At 40.4% G+C, this 15889-nt stretch overlaps 1 protein-coding gene across 1 annotated transcript; it reads left to right on the forward strand.

The window, feature by feature from the left end:
• Window positions 1–1238: 1238 nt before the first annotated feature.
• On the forward strand, window positions 1239–14748 carry xylb (xylulokinase homolog (H. influenzae)). The gene is made up of 19 exons (XM_063206085.1): window positions 1239–1336; window positions 2408–2490; window positions 2757–2826; window positions 3208–3288; window positions 3586–3672; window positions 4600–4728; window positions 5206–5271; window positions 5453–5525; window positions 6034–6152; window positions 6838–6919; window positions 7565–7605; window positions 8561–8676; window positions 9282–9397; window positions 10294–10367; window positions 11098–11194; window positions 11907–11965; window positions 12567–12654; window positions 13298–13392; window positions 14364–14748. Exons 1-19 carry the CDS (start codon window positions 1283–1285, stop codon window positions 14430–14432), a joined length of 1599 nt encoding a protein of 532 aa, XP_063062155.1. The 5' UTR covers window positions 1239–1282; the 3' UTR covers window positions 14433–14748.
• The last annotated feature ends 1141 nt before the right edge of the window (window positions 14749–15889 follow it).

The raw sequence follows: 15889 nt of genomic DNA on the forward strand, positions 1-15889 counted from the left end.
GAAGCATGCATGTCAACATGTACTTGGACTACTGAACCGGATCATGGTCCTCTCTGGGATTTTAACAGGGCTGGCCTGGGATAAAAACTTGATCAGGCATTTTCAGCTGAGACTAGTCCATCAGGCAACCAGAGAGACAATGAAGCCTATGACGGAACTTGTTGACTGCAACAGCCAAATTTAAATCTCACACAGTCAATTCTGCAATGCTCATTTAACACTTAGAGAGTTGATTTGACATCATTTGGACTTAAATGAACTCTTTAAGTGTTGAATTAACACCGCAACATTTACTGTGCACTGTCTTGGAGAGGCCTCTGTAGCGGCATGAGGACTGATAGCATTGAGGTGGAGGCCAGGCCAAAAACCACAAACAATCCGTTGGGCAAATGCTGTGTATGCCATATGGCCAATCCAGTCATGGATTTTATCATACAGTGTACTTTTGGAAGGTCCATTTTGAGACATGAATGGCTGAATTTCAAATTATTTTAGTGAACAGTAAATTGATGCAGCTGGCAAGTTGTACGCTGGCTACTGTTCATTGTGTCAAAGTGAATTTCATGTCCCATGAAAAAAGTACCATCAAATCTGCAGAAATGTGAGGGGTGTAGTCACATCTGTGAGATACGCCTACTGTACACAATTGCGAACAAAGAACACAATATATTGTAGGCTACATACAGCACATTTAAACAAGATTTTATGGAACATACTGAACTTTTAAATGGAAATTAAGTGTGAAATGGAAATAGAGTGGCAACAACAAGGCAGGACAATCACACACACAAAAGCCACAGACACTCACTATAACAAGTTGTAAGTTGTAATATGCAAAAAAAAGTGCTGCATTTAGCAAAACAATGTTTTAATCCACCATATTTAAAAAGCCTATGAGATGGATAGGCCTAATTCAAGTAAACGTTTATATATTAGTCCTATGTTGTATTATCAACTGGTTTTTTCATAGTTGCAATGAACATAGGCCTTCCATGTTGAAATTCACAAGGGCTTCATAGTTGAACATCCCATTATTTATTTACTATTATCTTGTTAATTATTTACAATCGGCCTGTCAACAACTGCTGACACTTTCCCTCTTATTTGCCTCTAAATCTCAAGTCTCTCTTCTTGACAATGCAGTCACAGGACATACTCTGCTGATGGTCAAACTGCTCCTAACACTAAATAGAACGCGGCCCCTTTAAATAGTTCACACTCTGCACAACACAGACGTCTCACGTGCCTGCCAAACAGTCCATTCTGAAGTTACAGGTCTCATATGGCTGCTCCAATGAATTCTTGCTATTTGGGATTTGACTTCAGCACCCAGCAGGTATGAACGATTTCTTTATCAGGCAAGCGTTGCTTGGTGTTTGTGTTGCAGGCCGTTATCGGCTTGTTGTGCTAACGCGCAAGGAGGAGGAAGTAAGACAGAAAGAAACGACACTGTTTTGCAGCTTGGCAGGCTTGGGAGCCTTCTGTATGGATTTCTGCACGGGGCGCATATGTTTGTAGGCGACATTAGAAGTCACGACATATTGTACTTAGACGGCATATCAGAATCACTTATAAATTACTGCCTTTCCAATCATCGTAGGCATTAAGAAAAAGTTGTAGGCTAGCTTAGGCTATATCATACTCTGACGATATCCCCGCTCCGTGAGTAACTCAATTTCTTCCCCAATAAAAGGACCACTGTCACACCATCCGACACTTCTTTTTGAGCGAATTATGTTGCCTGACTAGAACTAGGCCCCCAGTTCCAGCTGAAGAAAAACAGTCACATGGCAAAATGCAGACATTTCCATGCTTCACTTTACGCATGGTGTTATTCGGGCAATGTACTGTCTTTGGGCCAAACATAACTTCTGGAGTCATGTCCAAATAGGTTTCATTAGACCACAACATTTTCCCACATACACATGGGAGATTACAGATGTCTTTTTTATGTACAAAATTTGCACCATCAAACTTTTTGGACATAATTCCAAAAGGTATGTTTTGCGCCACCCAAATTTCCATGCGTAAAGAAATTATGATGAGTTCCGCAGTGATAGTGGCACAAAACCTTCGCCCCCTTGTTAGAAAGGTGAAGAGACAGAGGAACTTAATCGGTCAAAACGACAATTACCCCAAGAATATCAACAAAATAACTGCTTCACAAGAATAAGGTTGAGGTTTTGGAACACACACACACACACACACACACACACACACACACACACACACACACACACACACACACACACACACACACACACACACACACACACACACACACACACACATAGAATGGCCCAGACAGAGCCCAGACCTGTATCCCATCAAACATCTCATCACTCGCATTTATTTAACCCGATCAATTATTATGCTTGACAACATATACGTACTTCTCTATTTGCAGCTTAAAGTTGTAGCCATCCAAGAAAATCTCGACTTGATTCACCAGAACAATGTGCAGTTTGACAGCGAGCTCCCCGAATTCAGGTATAACAACCTAATAGTGCACTGGAGATATTTAAAAACCTGCTGATGAAGCAAATAACATGATTCACAGTTCACACACACACACACACACACACACACACACACACACACACACACACACACACACACACACACACACACACACACACACACACACACACACACACACACACACACACACACACACACACATCAATAACAAATATAGGCCCACAATATGCAGTTATTAAAAATATGTGAAAAAGTGTCTCTGACTGTTAATGCAGAACTCAAGGAGGTGTCCACGTTCATCCTGATGGGTTGGCTGTTACCTCACCTGTACTCATGTGGGTGAAGGTAGGAATTTTTTGTCATTTCTTTTTTTCTTTTCATTTTTAGGTTGTACAGAACTCCTAAGGTTCCCCCCTTAATTTCTGATTTCCCTTAAACGGTCACTTTTGTAAGGGATAACGTTTAGTGAGATGGTCCCTGTCGTGGAATAGTGAATGATAGAGAGATGCATGTTGAGAAAATGTTGACATTTTCATATGGTAACACCAACATACAAAATATTTTGCTTAATTTTAGGTCAACATTGAGATTTGTTCCTGAAACTGGTAGTCGTTCATATTGGGTTGGTGGTGTCAAAAAAAAGCAATCCGATAGAATGGGGCTTGCCTTGTGCACAATGACATGAGTAAGGTGTGTGTTGCTTGTTTTATCCTGCTTTACTTTCAGGCCCTTGATCTACTTCTTGAGAAAATGAAGGTGGCTGGATTTGACTTCTCCAGTGTGAAGGCTCTCTCTGGAAGTGGGCAAGTCTGTGTCTTCCTATACTTTCCCCCCAGTTTTTCCAGCAGTCTCCTGCTGATTGTTATGACTATAATAATAGCAACAACAACAATAATAAAGTAATAATGAAAGGAAATAAGATCTGTAATATATCTCTTGAGCATGTTCAGACATTTTAGGCATTTGATTATACAGTATTTCAAAAGCACTTTTTGTAAGACAAAGTAGCCAAATGTGTTTACAGTTTCTAATCAAAATTTAAACTCGAAGACTAGACAATTTGGCAAAATGGGTTCTGAGTGAAATCCTATCTTTGCTATGCAGCAACATGGCAGTGTGTATTGGAGAAGAGGAGCCCGCCAGGCCCTCAGAAATCTTCATCCAGATAAGCCGTTACATGAGCTCCTTCAGGTATGGTATGACTTTTTTGTGTCTCTTAGGGCCTCTGCACACCGGCTCCGACAAAGTGTGGCGCACTTTTGCTTCCGACAGAATTCGGACCCCCAAACCAAATTTCACACGAACATTGCATTGATAGTCAATGGGCGGCGCCGACAAAATAGAACTCGTCTCTAATTGCTATCCGACATCGGACAATGTCCACGGACATCGGCGCCAGTGTGCGTGGTTCTATTGAAAACAATGGAATCGAATTTTAGCTGAGCAGTGCTCAGCACTTTGTCGGAGCCGGTGTGCGGAAGCCCTTACACATATTGTTGAATTTGCACAAAGCGGTATAAGGCTCTACTTCAGTGTTTCTCAACCTTTATATAGGCAAGGCACCCTTTCAATTCATGCAAAATTTCAAGGCACCCCAAGCCAACAAGCTGTAACATGCCATCGCAGCCGATACCACACAAGCTTAGAAAATTAACACATTTGGAGATGTCATACAACCTAAGTTCGAAGTTGCAGCTTACTGGGGAGACCTACATTTTCTTTATTTTGCGTTAATGACAGATGAAAGGTTCCACTGGCTAAGCATTCATTTATTTAGACAAATATGTATTATATTACAACATTTATTTATCAGCCATGTTTCCGCGGCACCCCTGTTGAGAAACAGTGCTCTAAGTCATTCTGATTATTCTGTCACCGACTTCTGGAGGATGGACAGGCACAGAGTTCACTGAACAGTATTCAGCCTATTGTGCCACCCTTTACCATAGATCGACTGCCAAAAATTGCAAGGAGGTTATAGCAAAAGTAAAAAGGAACAATACTGCAAGAGAAGAACGGGATTTTGCAATGTTTTCATTTTTAGGGGCGTTTGATTCAACCTAGTGCACTATTGTGCTATCACTGAATGCCTTGTTTCACAATATGTTTAATTTGTAGGATCAGTTCGCTGTTGAGAGCAGCCCAGTGTGGATGGATTCTAGCACATCCGATCAGTGCTCAAATCTGGAAAAATGTGTAGGGGGTGCTCAGGCCGTAGCTGACATCACTGGCTCCCGTGCATATGAAGTAAGTCCTTTTTACATAACCACTGACATGCCTTCCTAATACTATTCATTGAAAAATAATTACTACAATAGTACTATGACATGAGTACGATTTAGTCCTCCTCTGGTTGCGCCGGATTGTAAAATTAAAAGTGCCGTGTGCGTATTTCCTTTGTTTTACAAGTACTATGACATTACACAGAGTCTTAAAACTGCTAAAAATATTTCACAGTGCACCTTTTGAAGTAGTTTATTACGCAATACAGTTTTGTCGGCTAATAAATGTTAACACTTTACTTGATGCCGGTGTCATACGCATGACATGGCGGTGTCATAAAAGTCTCAAAACAGTGTCATGACACAGTCATGGTTGAGTTATAAACATTATGCCAATGTCATAAACGTTTAATGGTGATGAAAAGACATTGTTTGGTCTGTCTTTACCATAACCAAATGTTACTGATGTGAATTCCACTGGTATGGTTTTATCTTCTAACAGCGTTTCTCTGGGAATCAGATTGCAAAAATTCATCAGCTGAACTCTGATGCATACAGTGACACAGAGGTAGGGGTCAATATTTGTTCATGCAGCAACCATTCTGAATAAATCGAAAGCTTTGACACCGATTGAAATGAAGAATTCATTTTATGAAATGTTATTTTTAAAGAGTGTGTTTTTTTGTCTGTAATGGAAGGAATTGGTGCTTAAAATGTCTGTTGATATCGAATAATATTTGTCACTCTAGAGAATCTCACTGGTTAGCAGCTTTGCTGCCTCCCTCTTTCTGGGCGATTATGCAGCAGTTGATTACAGTGATGGTAAGCACACTTTGCATCGACAAGAATACTTGGTATCAAACCTCAACCTGATGAAATCATCATTCAAATATGTATATTATTGTATCTAAACAGTGTGTGTGGTATTCAGAGGTGTCAAAAGTTTAAAAAAAAAAAAAAAAGGGGGGGGAAAGAAACACAGTTTGCTTCCAACAAAGGTAACTTAAGTAAACAGTAGACCTGTGTACTTGTCTTAGGATCAGCTGACTGTGCTGGCTAGACCACATTTGTGGGGGTTCTTGTTGGTTTTTAGTTTTTTTTTTCAGGTAAGTAACAGCACAGTCTATCTACTTCATTATGTACAGTGGAGTAAATGGTGTAACCGCTATGTAATATCATGTGTTAGTGTTGTACTTAAACTATGAATTTAGTTTTCATTTTACTTTTGACACATCTGGTGGTATTGTCTGTAGACAGCAAAGAAAGAATATCGTTGTGCAAGAGAGTAGTATTTGCTGAATGTCTGTTCTACTTTTTTTGTGCTTTCCAGGCTCTGGGATGAACCTAATGGATATTTTTTTGAAACGGTGGTCACCAACTTGCCTTCAGGCTACGGCTCCTGGTCTGGAGGATAAATTAGGTGCTCCTGTTCCGTCCACTGCAGTTCTGGTACAGTTCTTCCCATTTTTACTTATTTATTTATTTTCATTTTATTTTATTATTATTTAAAAAATATGTTATTGTTGTTAATCTAACTGTTAACCACATTGCGCTGTTATTATTGTCATTATTGTTATTATTAGTAGTACTAGTAATAGTAGTAGTAGTAGTAGTAGTAGTAGTATTAGTTCAAAGATTGAAGAGATACAAAGATTGAAAAAGAGCTTTATTTGTCTAACATTTGCCATGAAAGAAAATTGCAGTCCCCACCAAATGCTTTGGAACAGCAAGGAAAATGTCATTGTTTTTGTTGTTCACTGAATACTTTTGGGTTGAAGTTGAAAAGATGAATATGAGACAAGAGTCACCTTTTATTTCCTGGTTAAATCATGTGAGAAACAACTCAGGGCATATCGCCCTTTGTTTGAACCCACCCATTTTTTTCAGGTGAGCAAAAGTATTGGAACTGGCGACGTGGAACTGGTGATGTGTGTTTCTTGTCACCAGTTGTTGAATTTAAGGATGATTCATCAAAAAATCAAATATTAAAGTGCTTTTAGAATTGCCTTAGCTTTCATTATCCTTTCTTTCTCCATACATAGGACTTTCCATGTGTTTTGTATTTGTGGTAATTTAGCAGCTCCTTTTGATATTTGGTGATGCGTAAACCAAAATGTATTGTCTGCTCATGCAGGGTGATGTGTCCTCGTACTTTGTGAAGAGATTTGGCTTCCCAAAGGACTGCAAGGTGGTGACATTCACAGGTGACAACCCAGGTATGAATGTTTTTGTGACTGTGTGTGATTTCGGTCATTTGAGGAGAAGACATCGTTGTGGAGTTCAGTCGAAAGGCACCAGGCCTTGGCAACCACCACACCTGTGTCAGTTTGGCTCATAGGTGGTATCTGCATTAGATGCAATTAATGTTTAAAGGGACACTGTGCAAGAAATGGTCAAAAAAGGTACTGCAACTATACTGCTTGTTGAAACTTGGCTGCCTATTGCCAAATTTGATCTTTACATGAAAGTTTACTAAGTAATAAACAAATATTTTCTAGTATGGTCCAAGTAGAGTCATTTTTGCAGCTAAAAATGGCTATTTCTGGAAATTCAAAATGGCGGACCATGGAGAAGATCCCCCTTTTCATGTATGAAAAGTGCAATTTTTCCAGTCATAATGAATACTTAGAATTTGATGGTGGTGGTAAGTATTCATGAAAAAGGTAACATTAGTGAATGGGCAGCATGAATTCTGGAAATAAACAACTAAAAATCTCACACAGTGTCCCTTTAAAGCAGCGGTTCCCAAATGTTTTCAGCAAGGACCCCCTTTTGGACTTGAGAATATTTACGCTTGTTTATTTGTTTATTTTGTCTTGATGTAAGACGTCATCTTATGGCATTCATCCTCTGTGTTTCAGGGTCCCTTGCTGGGATGAGGCTCCAAGAAGGGGATGTAGCAGTAAGTCACTGTTATATTCAATCTGTACCATCATTACCAGTAAAAAGTAATTTAGTTGTCTGATTTCTTACTTTTTTGCAATATTTTCTTGTGGAAGTGGGCTTTCAACAATGCCACAAGTGATTGTCAATGGATCTCAAGCCAAGACATGGTGATAAACCGTTGCCCTCTCCACATATTTGAACAACTTCCGCCAGGTTGAGGGGGTAGTAATTAACCACTGCTCTCCCCCATCCTCCTCCATGACTGAGGTACCCTGAGCATGGTATAGTGCCGCCGCACAGCTCCCTTTCGTGCGCCATTGGGGGCTGCCCCCTTGCATGGGTGAGGCATAGATGCAATTTCGTTGTGTGCAGTGTGCACTTGTGTGCTGTGGAGTGCTGTGTCACAATGGCAATGGGAGTTGGAGTTTCCCAGTTGGGCTTTCACTTTTTCACTTTCACTAAAAATCCCAGGGTCCCCTGTAGGTCAATTTTATGGTACTTGCTGTGCTGTTAAGAGGCCATTGTTTTTGTTTGTCTGAGATATACAGTGCTTATTGAAAGAATGTGAACCTCTTGAAAAGCTGAGATGTTTCTGTTGTTTTCTTGTTGTATCAGTCCCAGTTTCTTAATGTATGAAATGTCAGAGATACCGCATGTCTCTCATCAATTTCACATTCAAGGAAAGCTACTGTATAGACCAGAGATGGGCAACTGGAAGCGTGGGGGCCACATGCAGCATGTTAAAAAGCAATTGTTTAATAAATATTGAATATAAAAAGTGTTATTTATAATTCTTAGCTTCTGTTATAGTTGACATGTGTGGTCATGTGGCCCTCTGATGATGCGATGAAAAATGTTGGCCCTCTTTATCAAGACAGTTGCCCATCCCTGGTGTAGTAGAATGAACAGTACATGTCTGCCATATCTGAAGCCAACAAAATAAACACAAATTCAAATGATCCCCTCTTTAGGTGAGTTTGGGCACTAGTGACACTGTCTTCATGTGGATCAAGGAGCCGAAGCCCACTGTGGAGGGACATGTCTTCTGCAATCCAGTGGACTCTCAGGCCTACATGGCCTTGATATGGTAAAACAAATGCTCAGCTTGTTGTCAGCTTACAGTGCAGCAAAGGATAATTCTTCTTTACAGTCTTAATTAAGCACACAAAAGCGAAATAAGAGTTATGCTCATCCCAGCAATGATTTGCTGTATTTCATCCCAAACAGTTTGTTGACATGGCTGGTGATCCTGTTGGCCACTAGGACTCCATATGAGAGATTAGATTACTTTATTATCATGCAAGCATGAAAATTGCCTTTGGTCTCACAGGGTAAAAAACGGGATATAAACACAGATAGACACAAATAGACAGAAAACACACATACAAATGCTGCATCCACCCCCCCTCCAACCACCCCTCCCAGCACACACATCATATGCAAGTCAGGCATTAGTTCAAGACCCTATCTCTAGCTTTTCCATAGCTTATTGACTAAGGAAATTGCTTTTGGAATTAAAGAATGTTTATAAAGAGAATATGTGTGAACAAATGTCAAACCAGTGTGTGTGCGTGTGTGTGCGTGTGTGTGCGTGTGTGTGCGTGTGTGCGTGCGTGCGTGCGTGCGTGCGTGCGTGCGTGCGTGCGTGCGTGCGTGCGTGCGTGCGTGCGTGCGTGCGTGTGACATCCCCAGTTTCAAAAATGGCTCCCTGACTCGTGAGAGGATCCGCAACTCCTGTGCTGGTGGTTCCTGGGACGTGTTTTCAGAGGGCCTGAGAGGCACCTGCATGGGGAATCAAGGCAACATAGGTCAGTGGTCTCCAATTATTTCCCACCAAGGGCCAAATTGTGTAGCGCAAATGAGGCTGAGGGCCAAACAAAGTCTGCCTGTATGGCCGCAGGTAGTGCACATACAGTACGTATGCTGTATGTTTTCATTTGTTCCAACCTCATGGCCCACAGGCCGCCATTTGGAGACCATTGACTTAAAGGGGTATGTCACTATTTTGGGGCTTAATACAGTTAAAATCGTTGGCTGGGGTTTATAAAGGTGGTAAAGTGTCTTATTTTTCATGTTAAGCGTTGTCTTGCTTTAAGACAAGTTAAAAGAGGGAATATGTCGCTAAGCTAGTGAAAGTCAATGGATCCGTGTAGCATACAACGGCTTACATGAAAAATAAGACACTTTACCACCTTTATAAACCCTGGCCAACGATTTTAACTGTATTAAGCCCCAAAATAGTGGCATACCCCTTTAAGTACTAGTCACTCACTCTAGATGTCTTTTTTAACCACACTGAATTCAACGCACGGGCACAAAAATGTAATATTGTGGGGTTTGTTTGGCACTTACATCTCGTTTACACAGCATTGATTACCATGTCACTGTATCAGCGGATTGAGCACGATTCGCGTGCAGACGCATCCGCAACTAAAGATTACACTGTGTACACACACTGACGTCAAAATGCCTGAAATGTGAAAATGCATTTATAAGGGATTGCACAAGCCAACATAAACAAATGAAATAAGCTTTATAAGCTTTATTGGTGATTGGTAATTAGTGATCAGGCCCAAAAAGCTGAGCATCTCTAGTGTTTGCCGTTACATATGTCTCATCATTTGGTAGTGCATACAAATGTCTACTAAACGCAGTGGTTGCAATCTTGGTTTGTTATTTTCTTTGTTTTGTCTGTTTTATCTAGGCATGTACTTTGACACCATGGAGATCACACCTCCGGCAGTGGGAATTTACAAGTTCAATAAGGACGATCAGAGAGTAAGAGACGATGAGAGTTTTGATACCAAGTCCATTTCAGCCTTTAACGCAAAGTCAAGTTCCTAACTGAACATTTTATACCTACTTTATTTGTGAACTCTTGGGAGTTGGTCTCAGAGAAAATAAAAAAGGAACATGGTGGGTTTTGTGCTTCAAAATGAGCTTAAATGGAAATGAAAGGAAACATGATATAACATCTGTAATCTTTTATTGGCACGTAGGTCTTTGTGGTAGTGATGGGCGATTAAAACTGGTTTAGTACCTTATGTTTCAGTAACAGTGACCTCTCCTGGTGAAAACTAGAACTACAACCAAATTGGTTCAGCTGGACCAGGGGTGTCAAACATAAGGCCCGGAGCCTGCCATATGGTTTAATCCAGCCCCAGACTTCTAGAGAAAATGACTAAGAATGTCAGGGAAAAAACAAGCAAATTTGCAATATTTCACAATTTCGTTACTGCTATGGCCCACATGAGATCAAATTGGTTGTACTGGTATGTGGCCCCTGAACTGAAACAAATGTGACACTCCTGAGCTGGACAGTGGCACGGAGTGCACCAAATCCCCCCCGCCCTAGAAAATAGTGATTTTATAAATGAATAACTGAAAAAAACTGAAAAGTGGAGATACAGGGTTCCTGCTGGACAGCGACGATATGTTAAGACCTATAGGGAGATATACCTTTTTCCCACTGGATGAAAAAGTTCCCTTTTGCTTCAACTTTGCACAGGTCAGCGACTTCACGGAGCAGGAAGAAATCCGAGCCCTGGTGGAGGGACAGTTCTTGGCGAAAAGGCTCTATGCTGAAAAACTAGGCTACAAAATTAGTAAGTGATTAGACCATCTTTTAGAATAATGGAATAGAGGATCACCTTAAAAGCTGGATATATACTGTACTGTACTGTACTGTACTTTATCTATTGGCTTGAGTCAGTCAAGTTCCCCCATATCAGACTCTGTCATCCCCTTCTTTATGGACCTTGCTTTGTGCACTGGTGCCCAGTCATGTTGGAAGAGGAGTATCCTGAGTCTGGTATGGAGGAACTTGACTGGCCTGCATAGAGTCCTAACTTGAACCCGATTGAACACTTTTGAGATGAATTAGAGTGGAGACTGAGAGCCAGGCTTTCTTGACGAACATCAAAGTGTGACCTCCACAATGCGCTTTTTTAGAAGAATCGTCAAGAATTGTCAAGAATTCCTAGAAACACACTCCTCAACCTTGTGGACAGCCTTCCCAGTTCAGTTGAAGCTGTAATAGCGCAAAAGGTATATCATATTGAACCCTATGGGTTATGAATGGAATGGCAGTTAAGTTCAGTAAGGAGTGAATACTTTTGGTATCTCATGTAGGTCACATCGTGTATGTCACATCTAAAAATCCTGCCATCCTGATTGGTCTGACCTTTCTGACAAATTGCACTTGCTGTATATTTTAATAGGCAAAAAATAAAAGCAAAATCTGACTCTTTTCACAAAGTTCCAAGCTCATGTCTAATCTCTAGCTGAAAGCAAATTTATTCACTGTCTTTTTTCTAGTGCCTGGGACCAGAGTCTTGGCCACGGGTGGGGCATCGTCAAACATGGACATTCTCCAGGTATGGCTGTGTTATTCAGAAAACAACTCTTTACTGTTGTATGCCATGGACTTTACTGCACATGCTGTTATTTTTACTGAAAGTAGCAGCATTTGTTCAAGTACTTCAGAGTTGAACAAACTATGTTTTGCAGTGTATTGTGTATGCAGTATTTTGTGTGCTGTTTGTTTTGTAGTACTGTACTGTACTGTGCAGATACCAGTGTCTATTATATGTAGTCAACATGAATAGTATTAGTGGGGAAACTCAGAAGAAATCAAATTGAAAATCCAGTAGGAAACCAACCAGAAACGAAGGTTCAAATGGTTTTTATATGGAAATAGGAACTCGCATCCTGGTTTTTGGTCATAGAAATCTACTAGTCTGAACTGGTCCCACAGCGTTTTCTTTTTCTACTGGTTTACATGTCATCTGCAGGTGTAATGCAAAATGTTCTCTAAGTATTTATTCTAAGATTCTGTTGGTTAAGAGTTATACAATCATCAAAACTAGCTTCCTATTGAAGCTAGAAATAAAAAATAACTTTCAGATCAGTATTTGTTGATGACTTCTTGCTGTGTTTTCTGAATTTCTGCATTGTCTCTTTTTTGACATCCTGTAGGTTCTGTCTGATGTTTTCAATGCACCGGTGTACACCATAGACTTGGCCAACTCTGCATGTTTAGGATGCGCATACAGAGCACTACATGGTAAGGACACGTTCATCGCTCCATTTTGTGAAACACAAGAAGTCTAATTTAAATAAAATACAGTATATTAGTAATAATTTCGAAAGAAAGAAGTTTACCGCACACTTTTAAAAAACTTTTTGCTCGTTCATTCAGAGCAAACAACGCATTTCGCCTCTGCATCATCAGGTTCACTCAGGCATTTAAGCATGTGATTTATCGTTGTATTAGCCTTGCAACTGTGAGCCTGTTACTGATTTCAGACTAGAGCTTGTTGCTGTTTTCAGATCTCAGACCCAATGTTAGCCATCATTATTATATAGACTTTCTCTCCAACCTGCTCAAATAATGCCATGGGCATACCATCAAATAGCACTACCAAAGCATGTTAGCCGTGCCATTCAGCAACATTAGAATGAAACAAAGCCATGGACTTTCTAAAAAGCTTGACATTCTGTAAAGCCTGGATAGTTATTTCAACATTCCCCTTCCCAACAGTGTGCAGAGTTAGGTAATGAGTAGTATGCTATTTATTAATGCAACTTATTATTCTAAAATCTTACCCCACTTGGCACAAACTCCATGGTGTGCATCATTTCCCACGAATATTCTGTCATTGCAACATGGTTGTTGGATGAATGATTAGTATGTGCTTATGTCTCAGGGTTGGTTGCTGAGGGTGGACTTACATTCCAGGAAGCTGTTCGCAATGCACCCAAACCACAGCTGGCGGTGAGCCCAACCCCAGGGGCACTAAAGGTTGGTTTGCAGACGTATTGCAGCTGTAATAGAACAATGCATTACTACTTCTTGCATATTTATTATAAGGCCCTCTAGAATGTTGCAAGAGCTTCCATTCACTTTGAATGGGCCTCTGTAACATTTTGTGATTATATCTGTATAACCGCTCGCTGAGATATACTATAATGCGTTCGGTCACCAAAGGCAAGGAGTTCGGTCACTTAAGATTCACTCCGCTCCACAAGTAGATGGGCCATAAGCCATTGGATAGCCTTTGGTTTGTGATGACACACCTTACACGCAGAGAAAGGGGAACTCATTAATGCGAACATCATTTGAACTGAAAAAAGATGAAAACAAGCATAAATGCATTGCCTCAAAATGATGATTCCAATATTCACAAAGACCCTTAGGCTAATCGAGATCCATGTCGACACAGAGGATAATTTTTTTTCTGAGCCATGCGATGCCCTGTTAGACTATTGCAGTTTCAAAAAAAGCAACCGTCACTGTCCACCAGTGATGACATTATTTGTTATTTACATCTACTGTGCCTGGTACACTCAGGGGAGGAGTCTGTGGGGACAATTTCCTTATTACCAACCTTACTTTGGCATGTGTAGGCCACTCCAGCCCAAAGGACCCAAAGATATTGACACTGCGGCACAGCAGTGCAAGGGTAGCCAAAAAATTCTGACATCGACACTTCGAAACAATTCTGACATGGACACTTCTGGTGTAAAACTTTTTTTTCTTTGTCAGGCCTTTTGTCTGAAATACTGTTTTAGTAGAGACATACTCAGAATACGTCTGGATGTACAGGAGAAAGGTAAAACTCAATCATGTAACTCAAGGGGAGTTGTAATATGAGCTCATTTCCAAAAATGGCACAGTATCACTTTAAGCAGTGGATTCGGTATTCGGCAGAACGTCAAAAATCAGGATTTGGTGCTCGTATGCTCATTTCTTTGGTCTGCTTTATTTTACAGGTGTATGAGGAGCAACTGAGAAGATACCGCCAACTGGAAGAGATCATTCTGAGGGACACCAAGCAGTGATGAGTTTAACTCCTGCAGTGATATTGAGTCTATATTTTTATGATTAAATGATGAAGATCAATAAGGAGGAAATTAAGGACCTGAAGATTGTTTAGAGTGAGTAACACTCTTCGGATCAAAGTCATTGTATGCACTGTATGAAAGCTGACTTGGCCCTCGACACATCTCTGTAGTTGCACACAGCTCCGCAAACTCCACTCACAGTTCAGGTAGAGTAGTGAGTTGGATTCGTTTTCAGAACGCTTGGATTTATGTACCACTCATCCTTCAGAACAATTTTCGGCACAAGTTTTCCAAATAACTCTGTTGACCAAGACCTGTGTGTGGAGCTTGTGGAGTTATTTCTGCTCGATCTGTTATGCCCTGTTCACACCAATAGCGACCAATGCGAACGGAGCGATGGAAGTAATTAAATCTCAATGGAGGGTGCGGGACCAGCGCTATCAGAGCGAAGCAAACTAAGCGACTAGTGTTAATTTTAACGATTAAAGTCAAGCTAATCTTATGGTAATGAGCTATGGTGAGGTTCGGCGAAAACCAACTGGAATGTTCACATCTCCGAATGTCCCAGGCTGTCAAGCCAGAGCCGTTATGTGATGAGCTAAATCAAACATGTCAATGTTGCGTCCAGAGCGAATGAAGAGAATTCAAGGTGAAACTTCTTCTGCTATCTCCGCTACCAGGCAGTGTAGTTCGCTCTTGGTCTGAACGTGGCATTAGGAAGTACACAGATCTGGCGAGAGCTAGGCTATATGAAAGCAACTACAGTAAATGTCATAATAGTTTCTTAATTGAAAAATGATTGCACTTACTTACATTCACAGTACAACACAGTAATTGTATTCATATGTATACTTTTTCTTATATTCCATTTGGTATTTTTCATTAATTAATACAGCTACTCAACAGCATTGTAAGCTTTTATTTCCTCATTTTTACCTCAAACTCCTTCTTGCTTGTTGTGAGAAAGGGGTTTCTCCACCCCTTCTCATGCCAGGACTGGCCACCAAAGGGAGAAAGGAACTAGCTCAAAACTACATTGAAGACAGATCCATGTTTACTTATCGTGCCCGAAGTGAATATAAAAATAATGAAACAAAAACAGAGGGAAAGAACGCAAAACAAACCTGACCTCAGGCAGCTGAAATTACAAAATGCAACAAAATACTTTTCAATTCAATCCACTTTTTTGCACTTGCATAAATATCCATCCTCACAGCAAGCTGGCAAGCCAAGCACTATCTCTTAACAATGGCCACATTTACATGACGTCTTTAATTCTGAATTAGTAATTCAGAATTAAATAGTGCAGTCGATTATACATTGAAATTTCATTTAATTCTGAATTGTAAAGTGTTTACATGACGTTTTCAAAGTGGGATGAAGCTTTATTCAGAATTAAATTGAGTTAATTGTGAATGAAATGTCTCATGTAAACAAGGTAAATGAAAGACTCT

Source organism: Engraulis encrasicolus, chromosome 9 (genome assembly GCF_034702125.1).
Source record: "Engraulis encrasicolus isolate BLACKSEA-1 chromosome 9, IST_EnEncr_1.0, whole genome shotgun sequence".
NCBI classification, from domain to species: Eukaryota; Metazoa; Chordata; class Actinopteri; order Clupeiformes; family Engraulidae; genus Engraulis; species Engraulis encrasicolus.